The following is a 27,275-nucleotide window of genomic DNA, read 5'->3' as shown; positions in this document are numbered from 1 at the left end:
CACCCTCTGAAGTACTGCAAATAAACAAAGCACTAAAGAAGAAGATAAGAACTGCCTCAAGGTACTCAGTCTTCCCTTGAGGCGAAAAACAGACTAAAATGAAAAACAACTAAAACTAGCGCTGCCTCCCCGGCAACGGCGCCAAAATTTGATACCCGTCGAAGTGAGTACCAAAGATAAATTTATAATTTTCCAAACTACTACTAGCAAGCGGTAGTAAGGGTCGATCCGCAGGGAGGTAGGGAGATAATAGTTGTTTCTAATTTCAGTCTAAGGATAACAATTGTGGGGGTTTGGATTGATTAATGGCTAAACTAAATGCAAGTAAAAATAAATAAGACAATAAAAATAAGCAATAAAAATAAAGATGTGAACAAATAATGAAAAGGAGCTAGGATGATCGGGTCACTATAGCTTCGATGGCACATAAGTCTAGGTAAGTCTCGAAATACAGTCGTGGGTGATGGGTATGACAAGTCCTCTCGGTCCAAGTCAACTAATAGCCCCTCTCGGTCTATGCTATCAGTCCCTAGGTGTCACTAATACTAACTTTCGTTCTTGACTAATGATCCTAATGCCTAAATTACATTATCTTTCGATCTAGCAATTTAGCCGTCTTAATTCGTTAATTTAAGTCCTTCCCTATCTTTCGATCTACGGGTTGGTCAAAACTAAGCATCTAACAAGTCTCCGCTAGGTCTCATTGATAGATATTGCACTTAACGAATTAAACGAAGCAAATCGACGCTGAGTCGGTCGATCGACCAGCTACTCGGTCGATCGACCAACCGGCTCGATCGATCGACCGGATAAGCCGTCGATCGACCAAGCCCTAATCCGAGGGTCACCTATTCGTATGCCATCTACGCTAAGTTCGCCTACATCCTAGCAAGGTATTTAGCTACTCATGTCTATGATGAAAATAACAATAAGACTAAGGCATAAAAATACTGAATTCATGATTGAGACAATTGAACAAACAAATAACATAAATTAGTAACACGGCTTTGGGAATCCTAACTAGCAAATCTAACTATAGAGAAATTAAAGCAATAAAACGAAATTTGGAAAGAAGATACCGTATGAAATTGCAGCGAATAAAGATCCCAAAAACCGAATGCGAAACTAACTTGTATGGAAGGAAATAATTATAAACTAAGAACCCTAGAATTTGATGATGAAAACTGATAAAAACCGAATGAAAATCGAATGTATAAAATGGATGCCTAACGCAATGTCGGGTTACGTTATATAGAAATATAACGTAACATTATTCCTAAACCTAACACATCTTGGGCTTCGGGTTTCTCGTTCTATAAGTTTAATTCACGCATCAGCTCGTAAGTTGGTCGATCGACCACTTAGGCCAGTCGATCGACCAAAGGTCTTTGCATGCACTGCATTCGACGATTCCTGTAACGCGCACCGATCTTAAAACAGCTGCCATTTCTTCGTTACTTGGTCAAATCAGGCGTTCTACGCGGCGTTGGAAAGCTAAGAGGATAAGCTTTCACCTCCAATTAGAATCACTAGATTATCAGCTCTAGAACTCGATATATAGCCATTTTAAGCAGCCTGCAATGTCGAGAAGCACTTCTTCGCTTGTTAAACTCGTACGCACCCATGCTTTTGCTATCTTTAGGCCTTGAAACGCGTACCAAGTTCGCTTCCTAGAGTCAATAATCCATGTCAAATGCAATGCTAAGTACTTAGGGACGGATTCGGCTTATTTTCCACTGAAATCTTCATATTCCTGCAAAATCACAAGAAAAGGAAGAAATACACGAAACAAGGGAAATAGTAGCATAAACTACTCAATTGAGCTCTAAAATGCGTGTAAAATAGGGTGTAAAACATCATATAAATGACACGCATCAACTACCATGTGTATCCGATAGTAATATCATGTGTATCCAAGGGTAGTAGTAGTGAATGTTGATATAAGATGGGAATGTTGTATGTCATACCAATGCATTAATCAAAAACATAACTTCCATTTTACGCGTCTTAACTGTGTCTCTACACAGCAATCGAAGGAAAATGGGATATAAGTGTTTTCACTGGCTGGATGTTCTCGTAACAAGAGATGGAAAAAGGGTGATAACCTGATGGGCATTGGGCAATGTTAATCTTATCTTGACTCTTCATAAGACCTTAAGTACTCATGTCCTACTCTTGACAACGGCATATTCTGACAGTCTAAAACTTCATTTTAGACCGAAAACCTGGGATTTTTTTTTTCTTAAAATAGTTGAGTTCTGGCACCTTATGCATCAATGACCAACCATTTTCATGGGTTTTACTTCTAACCAAATCTGAGTAACATAGCTGATTGGTAATATGGTGGTTGTGCAATGAATTACGAGTGGTGCCAGTGGGTTTCTGGAATGTGATTTGAGTTTATGAACAAAAGGCTAATTTTTTTATGCAGCCTGTAGACCTGCTGGTTACTTTGCTAACCTCTATCAGTTTCACTACCATTTCAACACCATTAAGTCGGTTTATAACCCTAAAGAGCTATGTTACTCGGATACTTCACTTACTTGCCGTATTCCGTATCCGATACGTATTTTGTCGGATACGATACGACACTTAGATACTTCATTTTAGACCAAAATATTGAAAATTTCGCACAAAATAGTCGTATCAGATACTCCGATATGTATTTTGTCGGATACGAGTAGACGAGTCCGAGTAACATAGCTAAAGAGACGTGTGAATTACCATTTGCTGTTGTTTAGACTTTAGAGCTGGTTTTTGTTATAAGCTACACTGTTTTGGGGGTATTGTTAACACTTCATTGTAGTATGCTGATTATTGCCCAAATACTTGCACAGAGCATAAAAAATTCCGAGTGCCCGAAAGAGTTGGAGCCAAAAGACAGGAGGACTAAAGTCAGTGTCAATCTTACAAGGAGGGATGAAAATGGCCATGTATGTTCTCCTTTCCGACTATACTTTTAAGACCTTTCTCTATCATCAACATTAGAATTATAAACGTGTTATTTCTTTTTCGTTTTTCAGGTGCAGGAACCGCAAAGGCGACAAATTGCATTCCAGGGAGTTGGTAGGACGCTAGGTAGTACCACCTCTGCTCCTGCCGAATCCATTAAAGGCGACAAATTGCATTCCAGGGAGTTGGGATGAAAATTGCCCTGTATGTTCTCCTTTCAGGGGCACTGTCGCACCAATCCATTAAAGGCCGCCACATATAGGACTCAATGAGGGTAGTACTACCATGTGTATCCGATAGTAAATGAGTGTATGTAGCTTGCTATAGATGTGTATCTAGCAAGGTAAATAAGTGTATTTAGCAATGTAAATAAGTTTATCTAGGAAGGTAAAAGAATGTATGTAGCTTATTAGATAAGTGTATCTAGTAAGGTAAACGAGTGTATCTAGCTTATTTAAGTTGTGTATTTTAAATTTTAGCATTTTTTTAACAATTTAAGAATCGGGTCTTCAAGAAATTCAACAAATTTCTTGTCTTTTTACCAAATTAAAAATTTGGTTTCATAAATTTTAGCATGTTTTTTTACCAATTTAAGAAACGCATGCCAGCGATCAACATTTAACATTATTCGGCACCGCGATCAGCCATACCCCGAACATCTCCCGAAACTCAGACAAACATCTGTCAAGCCTCGAACCAGACCCACTGTCCATACCAACCACAACAACCACATTAACGGCCAAGACCACTGCCGCATCGATCACCAAAATACCGCATTTCCCAAGGGAAGTAAAACCTTCGCCAGATCTACGATTAAAACGATTCTCGGATTTAAAAATTACCGTCAGAATTTCACGGAGTTTGAGTGGTCATTCTTGTCCGGAGTTGTCGTCGGCGTCATCTAAAGGTGGTGGTGATAGGTACGGATGAGGTAGAGGGAGGTTATGGTGTGAATGAAAGCCACGCTTGTATCGGAAGTACAGTTGGCCGATGTCGAGAGGCTGCGTTGGAGTGGCGGTGTCGGAGCTGTCGTCGGAGCAATGGAGCGGCCGCGTCGAAGGTGGTGGTTGAGGAAGGTGGAAGGAGGGTAGTGGGCTCACTGTATTAGTATGACTGAAAGAGGGAAGGAGATAAGTCGTAATCACTGATAAACTATTGTTTTTATTTTTACAATTTGGGTTTTTTTATTTAGTTCGCACAGTTCGTACCGAACTTTAGGTTCGCACAGGATCCTATTTCTATATATATATATATATATATATATATATATATAGAGAGAGAGAGAGAGAGAGATCGGATTTTTTTACCTCGTGTTATTATGCTTTTTTTTACTACTTTGATTTTTTTTTCTCTTATGTTTTTCTCTAATTTTCTCATTATGTTACCTTTTTTTCTTTTTCTTTTTGTACCAAATTTTTTTTTGCTTGAATTTTTTTTCACTCTTATTTTTTTTACCTCGTGTTATTATGTTGTTATTGTGCTTTTTTTTTTAACTTGATTTTTTAACGACTTTGATTTTTTTTTTTCTCTTTTTTTTTACCACATGTTATTATGCTGTTATTGTTATTTCGCTGTTATTGTGATGTTATTCTGCTGTTACTTTGATTTTTTTTTACGACTTTGATTTTTTTTATTTTTTTTACCACGTGTTATTGTGCTGTTATTGTTACTCCGCTGTTATAGTGATGTTATTCTGCTGTCACTTTAATTTTTTTTACGAATTTAATTTTTTTTTTTTACCACGTGTTATTGTGCTGTTATTCTACTATTATTCTTCTACTATTGTGATGTTATTCCGGTTTCACTTTTGATTTTTTTTACTACTTTGATTTTTTTACTTTTTTTTACCGCATGTTATTGTGCTGTTATTCTGGTGTTATTGTGATGTTATTCCAGTGTCACTTTGATTTTTTTTACTACTTTTGATTTTTTTACTTTTTTCTACCACATGTTATTGTGCTGTTATTCTGGTGTTATTGTGATGTTATTCCGGTGTCACTTACATTTTTTTACTACTTTGATTTTTTTACCCTTTCTTTTACCACATGTTATTGTGTTGTTATTCTGGTGTCATTGTTATTCTGATGTTATTGTGATGTTAATCCGATGTTACTTTGATTTGTTTACTACTTTGATATTTTTACTCTTTTTTAACACGTGTTAATGTGCTGTTATTTTGGTGTCAACTTCAATAGTAACTCCAGTCCAATTCTTTTGAAGTCCATATCCCTTTGGAATTATTTGAAGTCCATATCCCTTCGGAATTGATCTGAATCATTTCATAAACCACATAACAATTAACTCCAGTCAATTCGAGCACCATCAATTTATAATCAAGAATAGTAATACTAAACAATCAAGCCCATCTCCTTTCCCCGCTAAATCACCACGCTCGACCAAATCAAAGTCGCACCGGACAATAATAGACCACCATAAGGCCGATTTTGAGCACCATGAGCACCACCAAGACTCGCAAAACTTACGAAAGATGATAGTATGTAATGACGCATAAACAGCGATAGTATGTCATGACGCATAAACAGCGATAGTATGTACGAAAGATGATTATAATCCAAATTTAATCATTTCACCAATATCGAAAGGTCAGAACAAACGAAGCTAATAGAAGCACCAACAAAGAACTTTACTTACCCCAAAGACAGCAACAATGCCTCAAAATGGCCTAGACCTCTTATAGACACAAACAGACACTTGGATAATCATTGCAAAGATAACGAGTTCAATTGTCGGAATTCGACAATGCTAGATAGATCATATCGATAAATTTATTGTCCTGCACCACACACAATAAAACTCGATTGAGAAGAACAACATTTGTCTCGGCACCTCCGTCCTTCCTCCTCCTTCCTCTCGCCTTCTGAGTTCTGCCACCACCTTCCAGCCCCACGACGCCACCCACCACCGTCACCAACTAACAACGACACCTCCGTCCTTCCTCCTCCTTCCTCCCACCATCGAGTAACCCATTACTCGACCACAGCCATACTCGTCTCCCCTGCTCATTTTCGCCAGAGCACGTAGCTCGAATCCGAAACAGACCCACATCCACCAGCAGCGGCGGCACCAACATCCCTCACTCACCTCCACAGCCACCACTTTCGTCCTCCTTATCCAATCGTTCTTCGCCATCAACAAATTCATCACCAATCCACAACCACCTTCATCCTCCTTTATCAATTCATCACCAATCCACAACCATCGAGTAACCCAAATTGCTGAACTTTTTTTCGAAAATTAAACAATTATAAATCAAACCTTGCTTTAATGGCGGAAATACTCCTTGTAATTGCTGAAAACCCGACGAAAATCCCAAATTCACGCCTAAAATCGAATAGAAATCTGTTCTAACTCAGAACTAGAACCCTAATTCGAAATTGGTGGGTGGTACTGCGTGTTAGCTTGACGGCCTGACGAGGGGAAAGCAGCAGCAATGGTCGGCGATAGATGATGAATGCGATTTTTTATCTGCGAATGAAGATTATTAGAGAGTACAGTGAAAAAAATAAAGGACGAACTAAAGGTTAGAGAGGAAGAACGCGACTTTTTAAATCCCAAGCTTTGTTTCCTTTTTTAATTCAATCTCAGCCGTTTGTTTCTCTTAATCTAATGGTCTAGATTTTCCAAACTCACAACTCACCGTAAGAACCCAACTCACGAGATCCCGCCTCTATATATATATATATATATATATATATATATATATATATATATATATATATAGGAATGGGATCATGTGAGTATGACTCATATATTTGAGGATTGAGGATTAATACTAGCTGTCAGATCTAAGAGATCCAATGCACCCTATTGTTTGCGGATCATTAAGGGTAAATTTGTCATTTCAACGCGCGCACATATATACCCCTTCTCCAGCAAATTCATTCATTCTCACCTGATTTATTTCTCTCTCTACCTTCTCTCTTTCTTTTCCTTCCCCATAAACTCTCTAATATTCCCTCAATCACTCGCGCAATACAAGATCGACGTTCGATTCGTTGTTGTTTTCGTCATCTCATTCCATTTTCCATCAATACAATTTATTCTTTGTTTGCAATTACAATTTCAGGTTTGTGTTTGATTAAATTCCTTTTTCAATTTTGTTAAAAATTCATAGTTTATAATGTTATTCTTTTCTTAGAACTATTCTTCATGCATTTTTGTCGTTCATTCGGGATTATGTAGCTATTCATCCTGATTTCCATGCTTTATTTGTCATTATTTGTCATTTCCCCTAAATTAAGTTTAATTTGAATCTCATATGATTTATTTGCCTTCTTTTTCATACATCCACATTTAAATTCAAATATGCTACGAATTCGTTACATGTTTAGTCATTTTTCTTGATGTAGTAGTTGTTGATGTAAAGCTTTTAGCTTCTGGAATTAAATGAAATGAAATCTAGTGTTTTCGATTTTCAATCTTGATGTTTCTGATTTGTTCCTTTGTTTTATTTTGATTACTTATTAGATCTAAAGTGTGTGCTACTTGATTACTTCTTTCTTTCTATGTCTCAATCATTTGTATACCTTCACTTATGAACGGAGTAATCGATTTAAGAATCTAGGTTTATCTACTCTCCTTTTGATTTAAGAATCAATTTAAGAATCTAGGTTTATCATAAAGAATTCACATATTTGAGTAGTCTAACTATGTTAATCTAATGTTTCTTTCTAGAAAAAGCATCACTGCAATAATTAACTATGCTATGTGGTGTACATCTATGATAATGATTTAGTGAGAGCTTTTGTTAATTTAGAATGTCAGTAGCGACCAAGTTTATTGGAAGAAGCATTGCATTCTGTTTGTGTGTATGAGATAATGCTATTGCAGTGCAGTAATGCAGTTACTGAGACCGAGGCAGAGACAGATGCTTCACTACAGTAGGGCATTAAGCCTTGCTCAACTTCATATCTGATATCACTACAGTAAGTACACCAGTATTATTCTAATGGTTTAACTGTGTTTTTGGAATATGATCTACTGGTTGGTAATTGTGTCCTATTCTATGTAGCAGGTTGAAGGGATTTGGTCAACTACATGATCTTATCATCTGAACTCTTGTAATGGTGTTAGTGTCACAACTTGAAGAAGGCTCCAAATCTTTAAGCTGCGAAGAGTTTTTTTTACTCAATTAGCTAGTTACTATGGTTGTAATCTAAGTATTTGCTACCAAAATTTTAACAACGACCCTTTTCTAAATCAATAATTTGGCAGTTTCTCGTCTATTAGCTCAAAAGGTAGAGCATTGTGTTATTTCACAAGATGTGGGTTCGAATCCTACATAGACAAACAATGCAATTGTATAGGTTGAACTTTCGCAAGTTCATACTTCACCAAAAACAATATTACAGTTATACAGATTGTTTTCATCCCTCAACTTTTGTGATATTAAGAAACAATATCACAACCATTACCAAACAATATCACACTTCACCCCAAACAATATCACAGTTATAAATATTATTTTCATCCCTCAACTTTTGTGATATTAAGAAACAATATCACAACCATTACCAAATAATATCACACTTCACCCAAAACAATATCACAGATAAAAAAATTTGTAACTGCAACCATTACCAAAGAATTTCACATTTCACCCAAAACAATATCACAGTTATAAAGATTGTTATCATCCCTCAACTTTTGTGATATTAAAAAACAATATCACAACCATTACCAAACAATATCACACTTCACCCAAAACAATATCACATATAAAAAAATTGTTTACATCCTTCCAATTTTTGTGATATTAAGAAACAAGATCACAACTATTAACAAAGAATACCACCACCACCACCACACACACCTATGAGTAACACCTTCCACCGCCGGCAAACATTCTGGCGCACCTCTGATGTCCCCAACCACTTCACTACGCATAATCGCCTATCACACGGATGCCGGCGTAACTCGCAAGAAAAGATTCATAATTCAACCAAGCACACAAAATCAACTTAGCAATTGAATCGAGACACCAATGGCTTGTCGCCCCACCTCAATCGGAGCTAACAAAGACAATTCCTACTATTGGATTTTAGTTAGAATATCACAATTTATGTAATACAATATCACAATGCATTCAATATAATATCACACTTGTTTACTGTAACAGAAATAACACATGTAACATGAAGAATAGCAGACCCTTTGAAATAGCACAAATATGCAAATGGAATTATACTTTGAAATAGCACATTGATAGTAGCCTATGTGGGACTTGAACCCACATTCTTTGCGCATTGCACAATGCTCTACCGATTGAGCTAATAGGCTTTTATGATGAGGTGTTATAAAATGTAGCCACAAAGTATAAGAAAAATTGTTCATATTAATAGTTCTAGATACAACAGATTAACAAAAGACAACATATCCATCATCAGTTGTTCTTATATTCATTAATCCATTAATGTCTTTCACTGCTCTTTCCTTCGTGTACATGTATTTCGCATCATCCACGGCAAAACCCTGAGCCAATCCATAATCGTTAAGCAAATTCTTCAGATCATCTAAAGAGACCTAAATCACAGTAAAATGTACAGAGTAAAAAAATGTGAGATGTGAAATAAAAACAGTTACAGGTCTACCAATTTGACAAGATATACATAAAGGCATGGCTCCGTATGAGAAGAAAACATCTGAAGGCATGACATCAGTTAGATGACAAACCCAAATTATATTGCTCCAGTTCTATCACATATATAATTTGCATACTCCTTACACATACGATCTTTTGTCCATTCTGACTGCAAGTATTGAAGGTTATCAGTATAGAAAATCAATCAACTACCACCTGCATAAATGCAAGATTTTTAGTCACCCAAATCGTAAACGAGAGGACATTGTGATAAAACAACAACAGATTCAGATAACATACCTCACCGTCTAAGGGCATCCGATTTCTTTGTCCTTAGACAGTGAGCTATCCTCATTTCCCTGGTTGGACTTGATAATCTCAACTTCTTCCGTTTTTCTGTCCACCACCTTTTGCTCTCGAATCAACTCAAGTTGTTCTACTACTTTTTTTTGTATCACCATTTCATCGTTTTTGCTCTTCTTTTTATTAGCAGCCTTTAAGTTCTTGGTTTGTGGTCGTTCAACCACGTCGTTTGTCGCTAGAGGCCTCTTTACGCCGCTGAATATCTCAGGATTATTTGAAACTGTCAAATCCATTTTCCTGATATTGAGAAACAATATGACAAGTTATAGAAATAATGTAGGAAGATTGAGTACCACTAATCTTCACATAAAATATCACATCGTACAAATAAAAGTATCACAAGGTTTTCGTAAACAATCAGCCTTTCGACAATTACTCATTCTACTCATTCAAAACTGTCATTTTCATTACTCATTCGTCAACTACATTTTCACTATCGAACAATTACTCATTCTACTCATGCGAACAATTTTGAACCCTAAATTTCACTATCGAACAATTAAAACCCTAATTTACAAGATTGAAACAATACGAATCCCTAATTTTCAAAATCGAATAATTTTGAACCCTAAATTTCATTATCGAACAATTAAAAACCTAATTTACGAGATTGAAACAATACGAAACCCTAATTTTCAAAATCGAACAATGTCGACAACTAAATTTCACAATCGAACAATTATAAACCTAATTTACGAGATTGAAACAATACGAAACCCAATTGTATTGAAGATATTCCTGAATTCAAAAATTCCAGAGCATTAAGGCAAAAATGGTACCTGAATTATGCTCAAAACGCAATTGTATTGAAGATTGATCGTTATTCCTTCGTAGTTTTGATTGATTCGCTAATTTAATCCCTTGTTTTTGATTCAGTTTTAGAGAGAGAAAGTGTGGAGTAAATAAAGATGTCGTTCGTTATGATTTTTTGAAGAAGGTCCGAGTGTTTTTTTAATCTATTCGCGAGTGATACTCTTTAGAATATCGTGTGATATTTCATTCGTTACTCAATCCTCAAATATTTAGTAGTTCTCACCGGATCCCGACTCTATATATATATATATATATATATATATATATATATATATATATATATATATATATATATATATATATATATATATATATATATATATATAGAGAAGGGTTCTTATAAGGTCCTCCTATCATATAAGGCCCTAAGTCCTTATAAGGGCCTTTGGATGGAAGGGATGGAGGGATGAGATTACATCTCAATGGAGGGCTACAAATCTCCCTCCCTAATCTCCTTCCCTAATTGTGTATAACTCTGGCTAATTGTGTACAACTCTACCACCATTCTAATCTCCCAACTCACTTCCTCATTCACTCATCCTCTCTCATTTCTCACATTCACTCTTTCTCTCTCATTTTCTTCCCACCCTCTCTAAACAAAAAACCGGTTGATAAAAAAAAACCCAAACTAAAACAACAAAAAAAAAAAAAAAAAAAACCAAAATAACCCCTCCTCCAAACACCACACCCGACCCACCACCACCCCACCACACACCACACCCGACCCACAACCCGCCACACACCACGGACCCGCCAACACCACCAACCAATCCCGACTCCACCACACTCCACCACACCGCACCACACCGCACCAAACTAAAACAACAACAAAAAAAACCAAAAACAGCCCCTCCTCCACCACACTACACCACACCACCACGGCACCACCCCACCACACCGCGACAGACGACAAGCAGCCGCATCCCTATCCTCTCCTTTCTCTTTTTATTTTTGGATCTCGAAAAATTTATATGGTTCTTGTTGTTGTTGTTGTTGTTGGCCGAGGTGATTTTATTTATGTGGTTCTTTGTTCTTATTTGATGTTGCTCTCCACCTTGCTTTTTCTTTTATTTTTTTAAAAAAATGGTGGTGATGATGATTTTCTCATTTAACAAAAAAATGGTGGTCATTGTGTACAACAAAAAAATGGTGGTCGTTGTTGTTGGCTGAGATAAAGATGTACAATTTCAGTGAGGACGCTTTTTCATTTCTCATTCTTTTTTTGTTTGTTGTTATTTTGCACATTTACTTTTTTGTTTTGTTTTTGTTTTTTGTTTTTTGTTTTTGTTATTTTTTGTTTATTTTGTTATTGTTATTTGGTTTTGTTATTGTTATTTGATTTTTTGGACTAAAGTTATACATCTTGTCTATTAAAGTTATACACTGCGTGCATTAGAGTTATACACACGATATTTAAATTTGGTTTTTTTTATTGTTATTTGGTTTATTTTAGATTTCGGGTTTGGTTAGGTTGTTGGTTTTTTGGTTTTATTATTGTTATTTGGTTTTTTGTTTTTGTTATTATGAGTTTTTTTGGTTTTTGTTATTATTATTTTTTTTTCATATTTTTCATATTTATTGTTTGATTTTTTTACTATTTACGACTAAAGTTATACATTTTATGACTAAAGTTATACATTTTATGACCAAAGTTATACAAAAAAAGACTAAAGTTATACAAAAATTGGACTTAAGTTATACAAAAAATTGGACTAAAGTTATACAAAAATGAACCAGAGTTATACAAAAATGAACCAAAGTTATACAAAAATGAACCAAAGTTATACAAAAATGGACCAAAGTTGTACAAAAATGGACTAAAGTTATACAAATATGGGCTAAAGTTATACAAAAAAGATCGGAGTTATACAAAAATAGACCAAAGTTATACAAAAAAGACTAAAGTTATACAAAAATTGGACTAAAGTGATACAACAATGGACTAAAGTTATACAAAAATGATCCAAAGTTATACAAATATGGACTAAAGTTATACAAAAAAGGATCAAGTTACAAAAATAGACCAAAGTTATAAAAAAGACAAAAGTTATTCAAAAAACGACCTGAGTTATAAAAAAATGCACAAAGTTATACAAAAATTGGACTAAAGTCATACAACAATGGACTAAAGTTATACAAAAAATTGGACTAAAGTTATACAAAAAATGAACCAAAGTTATACAAAAATGAACTAGAGTTATACAAAAATGCACTGAGTTATACAAAAATGCACTGAGTTATACAAAAATGCACCAAAGTTATACAAAAATGGACTAACTTTTGTATAACTCTGGTGCATTTTTGTATAACTCTGGTGCATTTTTGTATAACTTTGGTTCATTTTTGTATAACTTTGGTTCATTTTTTTTATAACTTTAGTCCAATTTTTTGTATAACTCACGCATTTTTGTATAACTCGGTCCATTTTTGTATAACTTTGGTTCATTTTTGTATAACTTTGGTTCATTTTTGTATAACTTTAGTCCAATTTTTTGTATAACTTTAGTCCATTGTTGTATGACTTTAGTCCAATTTTTGTATAACTTTGGTGCATTTTTGTATAACTCTGGTCGATTTTTGAATAACTTTGGTTCATTTTTGTATAACTTTAGTCCAATTTTTGTATAACTTTAGTCCAATTTTTTGTATAACTTTAGTCCAATTTTTGTATAACTTTGGTCTTTTTTTGTATAACTTTGGTCTATTTTTGTATGACTTTGGTTCATTTTTGTATAACTTTAGTTAATTTTTGTATAGCTTTAGTCCTTATTTGTATAATTTTAGTCAATATTTTAGTAGATCTTAGTTGAAAAAAAGTACATCACCAAAAAAAACGATATTTAAAACCCAAATTTTTATTTAAAAACGTATAATAAGAATAGATTTGAAAAGAATAAATAACAACAAAAACTAACAAAAATTAAGAAATAGAATAAACCGACCCCAAACAACTAATTTAACACAAAATCGAAAAAAAAAAAAAAAAAAAAAAAAAAGTGACGAAAATAAACCGAGACGCAAAACTGAAAAAAGAAAAAAAAAAAAAAAAAAAAAAAAACGAGTTTATATAATTACCAACGGCGGTGGTGGAGGTGGCGGTGGATGTGGGCGGTGGGTGGTGTCGGGTGGGATAGTGGTGGGTGGTGGTGAATGAGGAAGAGAGAAATGAATTTTATTTATTTGGATTTTTTGGGTTTTTTTTATTTATTTGGAATTTTTGGGTTTTTTTTATTTATTTGGATTTTTTGGGTTTTTTTTATTTATTTGAATTTTTTGGGTTTTTTATTTATTTGGATTTTTTGGGTTTTTTTTTTGAGAGAAGAGAAGAGTGAAATGTGTGAGATGAGAGAGAAATAGGTGGGTAGAAAACAAATATATAGTAAATTAGTGGTTAATTAGGGTGGATTAGTAAAGTGTGTTAATTTGCTTGTATAATGACTTTTGGTGGGTTCATCTCATCCCTCCATCTCTCTCCATCCAATGGCTCACAAAAGACCTTATGGACTCAAATATATAATGGACCTTAGTTGATCCTTCCTATATATATATATATATATATATATATATATATATATATATATATATATATATATATATATATATATATATATATATATATATATATATATATACTTCCTCATAGTCATTTCATTTCTTTCCTCTCATTTTTGCACAAGAAATAAGGAAATTATTTTCGAACACACAAAACACTCTACCCCACTCTATCCCACATGCAAATGAATTTTGACCACACAAAACTTTTCAAAAAAGGAAATAGGGAAAAAAAATCCGACTACCATGAAAAAGAAAAGAAGGAAGAAATAGCGACTAGAAAGGAGTATACACCCATTTGTAGTGATGTACTCCGTATATATATATACCTCTTTATGGTAATAAGGAATATACACCTCTCTACTATTGTTCACTTTTTTCTCTACATTTTATAACATTGTGTTTATTTATTCTCATGTGTCGCTTCTCTCTCCTCATTTATCAACTCATTCCCTTCCTACATTTATTACTACCGCCCTCTCACTTACACTGTTACACACCACATGTGTCCAGTTTTATACCATTTGCAACAATATGGTACTATTCGACCCATCGCAAGCTTGTGACGGATATATCCATCATAAGCAAGGCGAACTGTAATTTTGGGTGTAATCAAAATGTGCATTTGGAAGGTAATATTATTCAATTTTTTATTTGGGACTGTCACTTCTAATTTCAGCTAGTCTTTTCCTGTGCAGACTACACGCAACTTGCCAACTATTACTCATGGCGCATTTTGATACCCCATTATCACATAATACGGTTTTATCCGACTTGTCTTAAGATTAAGACGGGTAGATTTATAAGTAAGTGGATTATACATCTGATGTAGTACATTAGATGTTATAGTTTTTGCATTAATATAAAGTTTTTGAGTTTTAATCTAAAATTTTTGAGTTTTATTTTAAAGTTTTTGAGTTTATTTACTTAAACTTCAATCTCAAAAAGTTACATTATAACTCAAAAAAATTACATATAAGCTCAAAAATATTTGATTTTTGACATCATAAAACTAAAATGTAATATATAAACTCTATAATACTCGAAAAAAATACACAAAAACTCAAAAAGTCATTAAATATGATGTAGTACATCCGATGTACAATCCTTTTTCTCGTAGATTTATTGTTGAAAAAATTAGTGGAAAATGATAGGGAAAGAGAAAATGAGAAGAAAATACGGGGAACCCCTACGAGTGTGGCATTGCTATTACCGTTACAATTCCAATTGGATAGGTGGTTGGTTGTATTTGCGTTTGGTTTTGTCGACGCTGTACAACCTGAAGTGAGATGACAAAAGAAACAGATAACGCGCAACAAGAAAACGTGGTGTGGTCATAAAACATGACACGCCATATTCAACACAACTAAAACTATGGCGTACCCTGCTCCTCCCTTACCTTCTACTCCACCACCACCACCACCATGGCAACTCTCTTCCTCTCACTTGCTCCTTATTCCACTAACTCCTCCCTTCCTACGCCTCAATTCTCGCTCTGTCATTTTACATGCCCGGAACGTTAACTCTGATCCCTCGAGGTTCGACGACGACAATGTGGTGTTTCTAAGGAGGAGGAGGAGGAGAAGAAAACCCCAAGGAGGAAATGGTAGACGGTCGAGGCAACCAAGATGGTGGTTTGATGATCATCAAGACGACGATGAAGAAGAGGGTGGTATTCTCCAACAACTAGTTGATAATCTCTGGATTCTTCAGGTAACACTACTACATACTACATACTACATACCTATCTTCTTCATCTATAAATATTAAATAAATACCTGACTGATTCGAATTAGTGTAGGTGTTCAAATCGTATGGTTTATTCTTACCCATCATCTTGATATCCCTCCTGATAGCAACCGGACCAAAAGCCTTCATCATGGGCTCAGGCATCCCATTTGGACTCTCCTTGCTCGCCTTTGCATTCAACAAGTTGTCCCAATCACTTAATTATACCCTTACCTCTAAGCCTACACCCAAATACAAGCACTCAAGGTCGCGCTTTGATGGAAAATGGGACATTTCCATGGAGGACCAGAATACCCAACAGCAACAAACTCGACAAGGTGAAAAGAACAAGAGCAGAAATTACAGAACGAGGATTAACAGTTTTGGTGGGTGGGACGAGTTGCTTACTGAACACGAAACAGAGAGGCCTTCTGCTACCAAACAAAGATTTGAGATGATGACGGGGAAGAAGCTAGGGAGTTCACTGGAAGAGAGATGATAATTGCCTCTAATTTTATCACCACCTCCTGCATCAAACCACGAGAGGTTAATTTTATACAAGACATGAAATGTGTTTCATGGTGTCTCTTCATTTTAAAGACTATTGTACAATAAAGGTAAATTATTTTTCCCCGAAAACTTGCCTTTCGGATGTCCCGTAAAATAATTGAATAACATTGTTGTAAATTTAAGTCCTGCACCATCCCAGATTAATCGACGGTCAATAGTGAACTCACGATTCTATCCAGATTAAGTACTCACGTGAAGGAAGGGAATGACAGGAGTCATTAGTATATAAACATGTAAATTCTTAGAGTTGAGATTCAACCAAAATACAAGAATGTGCTTCATGAACAGTAGGTACTGAACTGTTGGTGTTTTTCAATGATGAACGATGCATATACACCATAGTTGGAGCTACTATCAATCATTAATCTGTCTAAAATTCTGCAACTTGTCTTACAATGAATAATTGAGTAAAATAATGAACCTTCCGATACAATGAAAAACAATAGCCATATTCATGAGATTTAAGGTCATCTTGAAAAGAGCTGTTGCCTGTCCAGAAAGCAAGCTGATGAGGAATCCTGGACGCATGTGCAGAAGTCGTTCTCGTCCTTGGGAAATGATGCTGGTAGAGGATGATCGGGTTTGATTCCCACCTAATAAGAACATTTAATGATACACATTAAATTAAAGCTATAAGTGAGAAGACTCAACCAGAGTAGAATGTGAAACTTGGGTACGAAAAAGATTAAAACAGTGGGAACCCTAGAAAACCTTGTTAATATCCGTGTGAGCGGGAGTTTCATAGCGAGCAACAGTGACCACCAAGCCAGATCCATCCGATAGCTCAAAAACCGACTGTATTTTGCTATAGAGGGCACCAAATTACAGATAAACGTCTAACAAGATGAAAAGAACAATAAAACTTCACAATAAATTATATGAGACCGTCTTACATTTGAGACATAACCGTTAATCCTATATTATTTAACAACGAATAGATAAGGATTTCAGTTGGTTTCACATGTAAGACAACCTCATACAAGGCTCACTGAAGAAACTTAAAAAGAGTACCCTTTGCCGTAGGTAGGCTCTCCATAAAGCACAGCTCGCTTGTTGTCCTTTAATGCCCCTGCCAATATTTCACTAGCACTTGCAGTGCCCTTGTTCACCTGAGCAGAATTACAAATGAACACGTACAAAGCACAATCAACGACGCAAACTGAAACCCCAAAGTAAAGCCATATAATATTGCTCCCTGTCTCCTTCAATTCAGTTGGATTCACAATATTTTCCTTTTATTAAGGTTGTTGAACTAATTTAATACATTTCCACTTTGATACTCCCTCCGTCCCCGTCAATCATTGTCTTTGGTTTTGGTTTTTGACAAAGACCAAGATAAGAGGAGGGGGCAAATTATAAAATGACAAGTGGACCAAATTGAGTGTCAAGGATGAAATTGCTCATCAAATGCAATCCTAAAATAGAAAGGACAACAATTGACTAAGACACCCCAAAATGAAATAGGACAACAAATGACCGGGACGGAGGGAATATAAAATAAGCCACAAATGATTTCTAAAAAAAAAAAAAAAAAATAAGCCACAAGATACTCCCATATAAGTGTTTGCCCATATCTTTGCTCGTACATATATCATTTCCTAAAACTTTGTTTCAAAAGCAAAGTTAGTGAGTGACTTCTAGTAAATAGGAGTGTATGACAAAATACCAATTTGGGCGCTTGAGCAACAACTAGAAGAATGTTCAAACAGTATCAAGAAGCCCAGTTTTATGCACATGTCTAAGAGAACACCATTGTTATTCAAAGTAAATAAACATGTAGTGATTGTATGATCTCCATCGTAAATTTAGAAACAAGATTTTCAAAGACTACTTGAGGAAAGCATACTAGGTAGATCTCTGGTGTTACCAGTCATGCATGAAAATTGACAAAAAGTTGTAGAAAAACGCAGAGAAATGCTCAGTATAGCAGTATAGCACCAGAAAGATGTAGCATAAACTAATTTATCCCATCACTATTGTTTTACAAGACATGCTATTTATTCTCTCATGCAGAAGTTTAGGCGGCTGTCGATAAGACCAGAAGACCAATAACATAAAAGACTCAACAACAAACACCTTGAAACGCTTGTCACTACAGCATGGCGATGATCAAACACTAGCAGCCACACCATACATAATGTGATGCTCAGACTCGGATAGGAGTATCCGACACAGATACGGATACGGATACGAGGGTCGGACTCTTGAAATCTAATAATTAAGGACTCGGATACGAGGATCCCCAAGTAAAATTTAACTTGAATATCTTATTTCTTTTATTATTCTCTAGTTGTAGTCCCTACTACAAAAGCTTCACTTCTTTTATATCTTCATTGCTTCATGAATATTTAATCTTCATAGTTCAACCAAAACGAAGTCTCCGATTGCACATTGCAGGATCCGACACGTATTCCGTGTCTGGGTCGGGTCCGTACGGATACGGCGGGATCAGAAGAGAGCCCGAGCATCACAGCATACATATACTTAGACTAGGTTAGAATGGGATATTAAAATGCGGTCGTTGCATAATGTAATGGCTTTGGTGTTCACCGTTACGATAAAATATCACATAACAGTGTATTCAAAAACACCATTATTGCGGTTTTGTCTTTTTTTTCCAAAATAATGGCGTTAATAGCGATATTTTAGAGATTTCTCTAGCAAAGATGAATCTTTTTCAAAATAACAGCATTATTCCGTGTTGCTTATTTGGTAACTTTATCAAAATTCTGACTGCATCGACCGCGACACGTTACATAACGTTTGCGATATTTCCATGACCATTACCGCCATACCGATACTGCATTTTAATACCATGAGTCAGAAGTTTCCTACGTTCATATTCAAGTATACGGTCAGAGATTTTATGATATGTGATAAACTCATAAACTGTCACGTTTCGGTTTAAATTAAGTATCCAAGTGTCGTGGTCGTGTTGGAGAAGCTTTACGGCCAGTCCTTTTGTAGAAACAAGGTAAAGATGCAAACATCATTAAAAGAAGTTGAGTACCAGAACAGCAAGAGGTTCTGAAGGTGCTAGAGCACTGTTTCCATCAACGTCATATATATCACGAACACCACGGCTATCACAAATATACACAATAACTCCTTTGTTCATCCTGAATATCGCAGATAAAATCAGTAGTTCTCACAAGTAGAGAAGGAAAATCTGGTATCCCTATCTTGCCTACAGCCTCAAGAGCAATATCAGATAAAACAGGACAAAAAAAATTCAAAAAAAACGGTCACATTATTTGGATAAACAAACTCTTCAATCTTCATGAGACGACTATTTTAAGAAAAAAGTGTTTAACACAGTCCGCGAGTTCCCTCACCCTCCTGTCCTCAATCTTTGTTTCCCACAGTACAACCGTACTCCTATACCTTTTAAATCCCTGCTCAAATCTCATTCCTAATCCATTATCATGCATGTGAAAACATAATGAAAACACAGATTTTTATTTTTGTTAGCAGTCAACAAAGAAACTCACAGACAGCATAATAAATGTAGAGAATACTATGTTTCTACGAACAAATTCAAATGCCTACCATATTTTGGCTATCTCAATGCCCTCAGGGAAGAGACCACCACTGCAAAGTAATGCATGTCAGTCTAGAGGCAGTTTACTTTTGTGTTTTATAGTAAATGGATACAAGAATGCAAAATTTTCACCTATTATCTCGAAGATCAAGCACGAAAGCATTAACATTTTTACTTTGCAGTGTCTCTATAGCTTCTTTGACAGCAGCTGGACGGAATATACAAAAAAAAAAAAAAATCAAATAACGTGACAAAATGGCAAAATAACATGCTAAAGTGGCATCCTGGAAAGTTATGGAAGTACAATGGACGAGACACAAGAGCTAAATCCTCTAGGATAACAGGAAAAGAAAATATATGGTACATTTAAAATACACCTAAAAGGCTAAGCCCTTGAGGCACTGTGGTAATGTTTTAATACATACATACATAGACAGGTTGGGCGGAACAAGGCAGCCGAACTCTAATTTCAGAGATAAACACTCACATGAAAGTTACAACCCTCACTGATCCAATGACACTAACAATTTGTTTAAGTTTATGATTAGGAAGGGGAAGTAAATGAAATGCAAACAAAGGGAAGAATACGAAATTGTGGAGCAAATATTGATCTTCTCACTAATTATGTAGTTCATTAAAAGACAAAAAAATAAACACTTCCCAAATGAAGGAGATCCAGAGGCAAGGCATGAAAGAATGCACTGGATCAGCTAACTGTTTCGTTGGATACAAGTTTACACAAAAAAGCTGGTTCTTTCTCTTCTTATTTTAATACAGTTATAGCAAAAGGAACTTCACTCAAAATTTTGACAGGGGAGAAGATCCAAATGGGTAAAAGGAGCCAATGTACTCTTTCAGAATGTTTGGTATAGCTTATATGTTCACATTTTGATTTAGAGAAGTCACAGGACACACTTATATGATAAAGAACAAAAAATTTGATGGGTATCCATGTCACTCGCGGTAGAGGCTTGGAAGAAGATTCGAGAGAAAGAGTTCCATTGTTAGATTAGCTATGGAAGAAGGTAAAAGATAATAATCAGAAGTAAATGAGAATTAAAGTTCAATGTCTTTAGACTATTTGGTATATTGGGAACAGAGGAAACAGTTGCCTCCTATTCTCACTCTTTCTTTCTCCATCATCATATCACTGTTATGAGAAATAAGGATTATGGATACCTCCTCAATCCTCCCTCTCTTTTCCATACCTTTAATTCTGCCTATCCTTTACAGAGTAAGAATCAAGAAAATGACATCGGATACATAGACATGAAAAGGAACAGACTGTCTAAGACTAAGAGACATACACTCATTCTGCAGACGTTTGAAAAAGAAACAGCATGAGAGCTGAGCTCACCAGAAGAATTCTGAGTAAATGATGTTAATTTGATATATCCTACTTTTGCAGTATCCTTTGCTGAACGTATTTCACATAATCTGGATTTGACTGGGTTCAACGTGACTTTTTCTCTCCTGGAACAATATGGCGCATAATTAAAATCAAAATAAAAAGTAACATATCAAGTTAGAGGCGGAATAAAAAGAAAGATGAAACTGAAAGGTAGATGCCAGAAACTCCAAAAACTTTTTCTTTTTTGAGTGCAAGAACAACAAAGCCTGAGTCCCAAATTAAAATGAATCATCGTTCGAAACTGTCATTGACACATAAAAACTGGTTTTCTTTTAAAGAAAGGAGAAGGTAAATTTACTTTACAAATAAAGCCATCAAAGTCAAAAAATAAAATGCAACAAATTTATTTCTCTCAACATTGCACCAACGCGGTATAAAGAAACTCATAATGATAAACGAAACAAAGTGTAAAAAAAATAGATCTAAAAAAACATTGAGAAGGATAGAAAAGAAATGTAGAGTTAAAATGTGAGGAATAAATATAAAAAATTCATCATCTATTAACTTTTTTTCTCTATGCATGCGTTGTACTCTTCAATGCCATTTCTTCTTTATTCTCCAAGAAGCTCATATATTTTTATTTTACATTTAAAAGAAAAGGCAGTGCTTCCATATTCCAATGGAACCAAAAACTCATTACTCTTTGAATATGGATTGTGATGGACGAAATCAAAATGGCTCACTAAAGTAGGTGCACTTCTTTCTCTTGTGAAGTAGCGGTTATTCAATGCAGTTCTTGACACAATTTTCATCTTGACTCATTTGGAAACAGCCTCTTTGTGTTGTAAGGCTGCTTACATCGGACTCCCCCTTACTCCGCAATTTGCGGGAGCCATTGAAGCACTAGGGTAATGTTGTTGTCGTTTATTAAAAGAAAAAGCAGTAATTCTATGAGGAAACTCGTAGCGTAGTTTAATAGGTGGCTATGTGTTGATCTTGTTCCCTCAAAGGTTTACACGGGATTGATCTCAAGTCTCTTGGAAGCTTCCATTCTGCGTACTCCCCTTGTCTCATAAAGAGAAAAGGTATGAGAAAAAAGGGGTGGGGGAGATGGACCTTTTTATCTCAGAAGAGAGGAAATTTTTAACTTACTTCAGGACAACATTTTTAAGCTCACCCCTGCTACGAATTGTTAACTCCACTGAACTTCCTTCAGGTCCCCTGTGATAAATTTGCACACATAAGCAATTAAGTCAACATATTAATCTTGAGCGTCCTAGAAAGAACGTTTAGAACTATTGACTAGAATAGAAAACTAGAGAGTGAGTTGCCATCATAGATTGAGAATACATGCTACCCAATTAAATAGAGCAACACGAGGACCTCATGCATGTAGATTTCACCATCCCAAAATAATTTGACATAGGCTAGCTAAATAAGACATCATCATATGACAACAGCATGTTTGTTCACTGGTAATTGATACAACATTACCCTAGTGTCTCAATGGCTCCCACCTATGGCCGTAAGGGGTCAGATACTCAGATATATGCCGACTTACTCCTTTAAAATACATACAGACTATTTCTGGATCACCTATGAAGAAAATCATAAAATGCATAGACACTCTACTGCTTCACAATAAAAGAAGCATAAGGAGTTAGTGAGCTATTTAGCTTCTTTTCAACCTATTCCAAAGCCAAAGAATAGTGAACTTTTGTCCCAATTGGACAATCTTATCTTTATTAATTCAGAAGACAATACTCAATCCAGGGCGTGCCACGTCATTAATTCAACCTTTTATTTTTTTTGGAAATACATGTTATGGTGGGACCCGTTAGTGTGCAATGTATTTATTTCTTCAGAATTTCGGCTATACAAACATGCGACAAATTGCGTCTTAGAACAAATACTATGAAATAATACTATGAAATAATTTTATACATTTCGAATAAATGAAATTAATGGCATATAAGCGAAATGAATTACAAATCGGAATAAATGAAACTAATTACAAATAAATGAATTACATAATTTTAAAAAAAAAAAAAATTAAATAATAATAAAATTACATAATTACGAGAAGGAATTACATTTAATAACGGGATTGAATTACATATAATGCGAATAAATTACATGCATAATTTTTAAAAACTAGATAGTACGATATATATTTTTAAAAAAATATCCTTTGTTATTTCCTCTTAAACTATTGCATGTGAACACGTATTTATAACAAGTTTAAACATTAATTATGTAGATGCTGATTTAGACCAACTAGATAAGTACAATAGAAATGCAAAAAAAACAAAAATACATCCAAAAACATTAATACCGGCCCAAATACATACCCGTGCAATTTTGCACGGGTTTAAAACTAGTTGAAAGTTAAACATGAACTGAAAAGCAAAAAAAATAGAATAATCCTCAGAAATCTTTGAAATAATATAGCAACTTCGCTAGCATGAGCATAAAGTCACTCAGGCAATGTATCCTAGTTGTACATATCCAGATGATGATCCAACTCTGATATCGTCTTGGATCTGTGGGTAAGTTCAATCTAATTTACTTTGTAACTTTTATGTTCTTAAAATTTAAATAACAAAGGTTACTTAAAACATAAATCACATGTTGTAAACTAGAGCGTACTCAAAAATAGAAGGTAATCTTTAAATTGAACTGATTAGTGTGGGCTTACTTGATTTGAGGGTAATGGGATCTCCAAATGATTGAAATAATTACCCCCTCATTCTCTCTACACCATGGTCACTTCACTCCCTTTTGTTTTGATCTCGATTACCACATTAACACATAACTCTGAGTCCGTGTAGGCCCTAATGATTTTTCAGTTACTAAAATATAAAATGAGGTACACAAAAACACGTCGAGATGAAAACTGCAATAATTACCCCCTCATTCTCTCTACACCATGGTCACTTCACTCCCTTTTGTTTTGATCTCGATTACCACATTAACACATAACTCTGAGTCCGTGTAGGCCCTAATGATTTTTCAGTTACTAAAATATAAAATGAGGTACACAAAAACACGTCGAGATGAAAACTGCATCACGAATTGCATTGACGCCTACTAATTCATAATTTAATAAATAAACAAAAGCGCGTCTATTTTAGTGTGCTATTTTGTTTTATTCCGTCATAATACAGAACCCAAAGAATACCAAGTCTTTGGTACCATCAAAATTGGAGATTATATTAAAAAAGGTCATTGCATAAACTAAATTTGTAGTTGATGATCAGTATCTCCTTTTTCTGATTCTGAATAAATATGAAACTGGGAAGAACAAAAACTATTCAAATAATAGAGAATATAAAAAAGCAAGGACTAGTGCACCATCACCACTACCAAGAATTTTCCTGCAGATAAGCCTAAAAAAAGACACAAGGTAGCAAAGAGGCGAACAAGGTAAAAGAACTAACTGTAAGATATTAGCTGCATCATATATGCCCATGCTTTCTGTACGTGCATCATCAATTGCCAGAATTATGTCCCCAGGCAAAATGCCAGCCCTACTAGCGGGACCCCCAGGAGCAGCCGAGATTACAACAACTCCAATTGGTGATTCATCAACGCCAGTAGGGAAGCCAATGGACAGTCCTACACCCGTAAGAGAGTTCTGAGTTCCTGACTGCCTTCAGAAAAGGATAAACAATATTGTAATGACGCGTTGAGACTTGAGATCAAATAAAATCTACTTATTTCTGTACAAGTAAGCATGATGACTGACAAACAATGAAGCTTAAAAGAAAAAAACAAAGCATATTAGTTAAGAAAAAACTAATAGAAATGACTAAGACAGTGAAATGTACGCCTCACACGTAAACTCTTCAGCTTCTCAGGCTCCAGAAAACGAGTGAAAGGATCATCCAGTGAAGCAACCATCTTTCTTATCGCCATGTCTGCAAGGGAAAAAAAAAAACAAAAGATTTATGACAAAGCAAGTTGCTGCAAAGGCCAGTATTCAACGACATTATTTTCAGTTCCTTGATGAGATTGTGAATTAGGAAATTAACGTCTCTACAAGAAACGCAAAAGAATATGGGATTAAAAGCTTGCAGCAAATAGTGCAATTACAAATTACGGAGTATCATATAAGACCAAATGCCATATTGATGAATTTCATTAGTAATAATTTCAACATGTAATGGCATTTGGCATTATCTAATTACTTGATAGTCCCTCAATTACAATCCTTTGTTTCCTTTTTTATTCCTTGAGGCTCGAGGGATATTTTCAGGAAAGGTAAACAAATGATTGGGAGTAGTAGTAAGTTGGAGTACTTAATATGTTGTAGACTATGAATATGAAATGGAAAGCAAAAATGAGGAAAGTGTAGAGGTGTTACATGTCTGCTGTCGAGTGTTCATTGGGTCAAGGCGAAGGGCATTCTCTCTATAACGGAACCAACTTTGGCCATTAAAAGTCTTATCAACATATGCGCGATCAATTGTCCTCCACGCTTCTAAGAAAAGGCGATTCTCTTCAGAGAGCGCCACTGCAAAGCACAAGTAACATGTCACAATGAGGTCGATTACAAAATATAAAAGACATTGTGATTCAATTAAAGCTTACATGAGGGAGTTTGAGTGGTAGCAAGAGAAACAGACATTACGAGCATGACTCCGACAAGGAAACGGACAAAGGGCGCAACAACAACAACAACAGGATGCCGTTTGCATTTCTCCAAGGATTTCCCAACAATTAATTTGTAAAATTGGAGACTATACAAACCGTAATGTTGGGATAAAATTGGTTTACAAAATCGTCGAAAAACCAAATGTTGAACATGATGGGAATGCCTATATACAGAAGGACGAGGTTGTTTGACATATAGCAGCGTAAATTTAGAGGACAAGGCCTGTAAATGAGTTTTAAAAGGGAATTCAGCAAAATGAAGAATAATGAAGAGGTTATTGATTGATAGATACAAGGGCTAGTAGAAGAACTCACCGATGAGTATACAACGGTGGAAGCCCACATGAATGAAATACTTGCTCTTACACTCAAAATGGAAGATGACACACAGTCAATGGTTAGGACTACCAAATTACTCCCCTTTTGTTTGATCTCAATCCGGGATAGTATTACAATGTCGGTTCAATCATTCAAATGGAGTGCGAAGTTCCTACTCCAATAGTTGCTCTTGCTCCTAGTGCTTTGGTTCCCTCTTGTAATGGATAGCGTAAGATCATGTTTTATGGTGTGTACTTTTGTACTTGATTTCGGTGGTGAAATAAAGATATGAGATAATTATAGAGAGAAGAAAATAAAGATATAATTAGGGATGTTAATTAGCCGAGCTGAGCGCGAGTTTGGCCATCCTCGACTTATGCTCAAAAATCAAAAATCAAAATTCGAACTTGAGCCGTTCTCGAGCTTACCGAGCTTGATAAAAAAATTTAAAAAGTGCTCGTTATAAAGATTGCGAGCTTTAACGCGAGCTCGAGCCTCGAGCCAAGCTCGAACCCCAATCAAGCCTATATAAAACTGTTTATTTTTTAATTTTTTTCTTTCAATATTTTAAATAACAGGGTTCTAAGGTTATGTGTAAAAATATTTGGCAAATCAGCGAGACATTCAATATGTGTAATACAAAAATATAATCATGATAAAATATTTTTATAAAATATGAGCAATATCCTATGTAATCACACAAGCTCGAGCCGTTATAAAGCTTGCGAGCTTTAACGCGAGCTCGAGCCCCAATCGAGCCTATATAAAACTGTTTATTTTTTTTATTTTATTTTCTTTCAATATTTTAAATAACAAGGCTCGAAGGTTAT

The 27,275-nt window shown here is 35.2% G+C and overlaps 2 protein-coding genes and 1 long non-coding RNA gene across 3 annotated transcripts; 1 reads left to right on the top strand and 2 right to left on the bottom strand.

Annotated features, from left to right (window-relative positions):
• Window positions 1-15,333: 15,333 nt before the first annotated feature.
• LOC141592357 (uncharacterized) lies at window positions 15,334-16,734 on the bottom strand. Its single transcript, XR_012521132.1, has 2 exons — window positions 16,654-16,734; window positions 15,334-16,536 (listed from the first exon to the last, which is right to left on the bottom strand). It is a non-coding gene; the product is annotated as an uncharacterized LOC141592357 (long non-coding RNA).
• On the top strand, window positions 15,656-16,757 carry LOC141592355 (uncharacterized). The gene is made up of 2 exons (XM_074412987.1): window positions 15,656-15,994; window positions 16,083-16,757. Exons 1-2 carry the CDS (start codon window positions 15,656-15,658, stop codon window positions 16,506-16,508), a joined length of 765 nt encoding a protein of 254 aa, XP_074269088.1. The 3' UTR covers window positions 16,509-16,757.
• Window positions 16,758-16,777: 20 nt separating this feature from the next.
• On the bottom strand, window positions 16,778-26,698 carry LOC141592354 (carboxyl-terminal-processing peptidase 2, chloroplastic-like). Its single transcript, XM_074412986.1, has 13 exons — window positions 26,443-26,698; window positions 26,065-26,350; window positions 25,838-25,987; window positions 25,309-25,391; window positions 24,912-25,120; window positions 22,624-22,692; window positions 21,478-21,593; window positions 20,253-20,328; window positions 20,129-20,170; window positions 19,590-19,698; window positions 17,591-17,688; window positions 17,291-17,384; window positions 16,778-17,172 (listed from the first exon to the last, which is right to left on the bottom strand). Exons 1-13 carry the CDS (start codon window positions 26,470-26,472, stop codon window positions 17,047-17,049), a joined length of 1,488 nt encoding a protein of 495 aa, XP_074269087.1. The 5' UTR covers window positions 26,473-26,698; the 3' UTR covers window positions 16,778-17,046.
• Between the last annotated feature and the right edge of the window lie 577 nt (window positions 26,699-27,275).

Source organism: Silene latifolia, chromosome 7, assembly GCF_048544455.1.
Source record: "Silene latifolia isolate original U9 population chromosome 7, ASM4854445v1, whole genome shotgun sequence".
Taxonomy (NCBI): Eukaryota; Viridiplantae; Streptophyta; class Magnoliopsida; order Caryophyllales; family Caryophyllaceae; genus Silene; species Silene latifolia.
The sequence above is the reverse complement of the archived record's forward strand: the minus strand, read 5'-3'. Positions and strand labels throughout refer to the sequence as shown.

Excerpts from the sequence above, each read along its gene's own strand:
- LOC141592355 (XM_074412987.1), top strand. The coding sequence starts at position 15,656 with ATGGCGTACCCTGCTCCTCCCTTACCTTCTACTCCACCACCACCACCA. Across the intron at positions 15,995-16,082 it reads ATAATCTCTGGATTCTTCAG|GTGTTCAAATCGTATGGTTT; the intron begins GTAACACTACTA and ends GAATTAGTGTAG.
- LOC141592354 (XM_074412986.1), bottom strand. The coding sequence starts at position 26,472 with ATGTGGGCTTCCACCGTTGTATACTCATCG. Across the intron at positions 21,594-22,623 it reads CTTAAAAATGTTGTCCTGAA|GAGAGAAAAAGTCACGTTGA; the intron begins GTAAGTTAAAAA and ends ATATTGTTCCAG. Across the intron at positions 20,171-20,252 it reads CTTGATCTTCGAGATAATAG|TGGTGGTCTCTTCCCTGAGG; the intron begins GTGAAAATTTTG and ends ATTACTTTGCAG.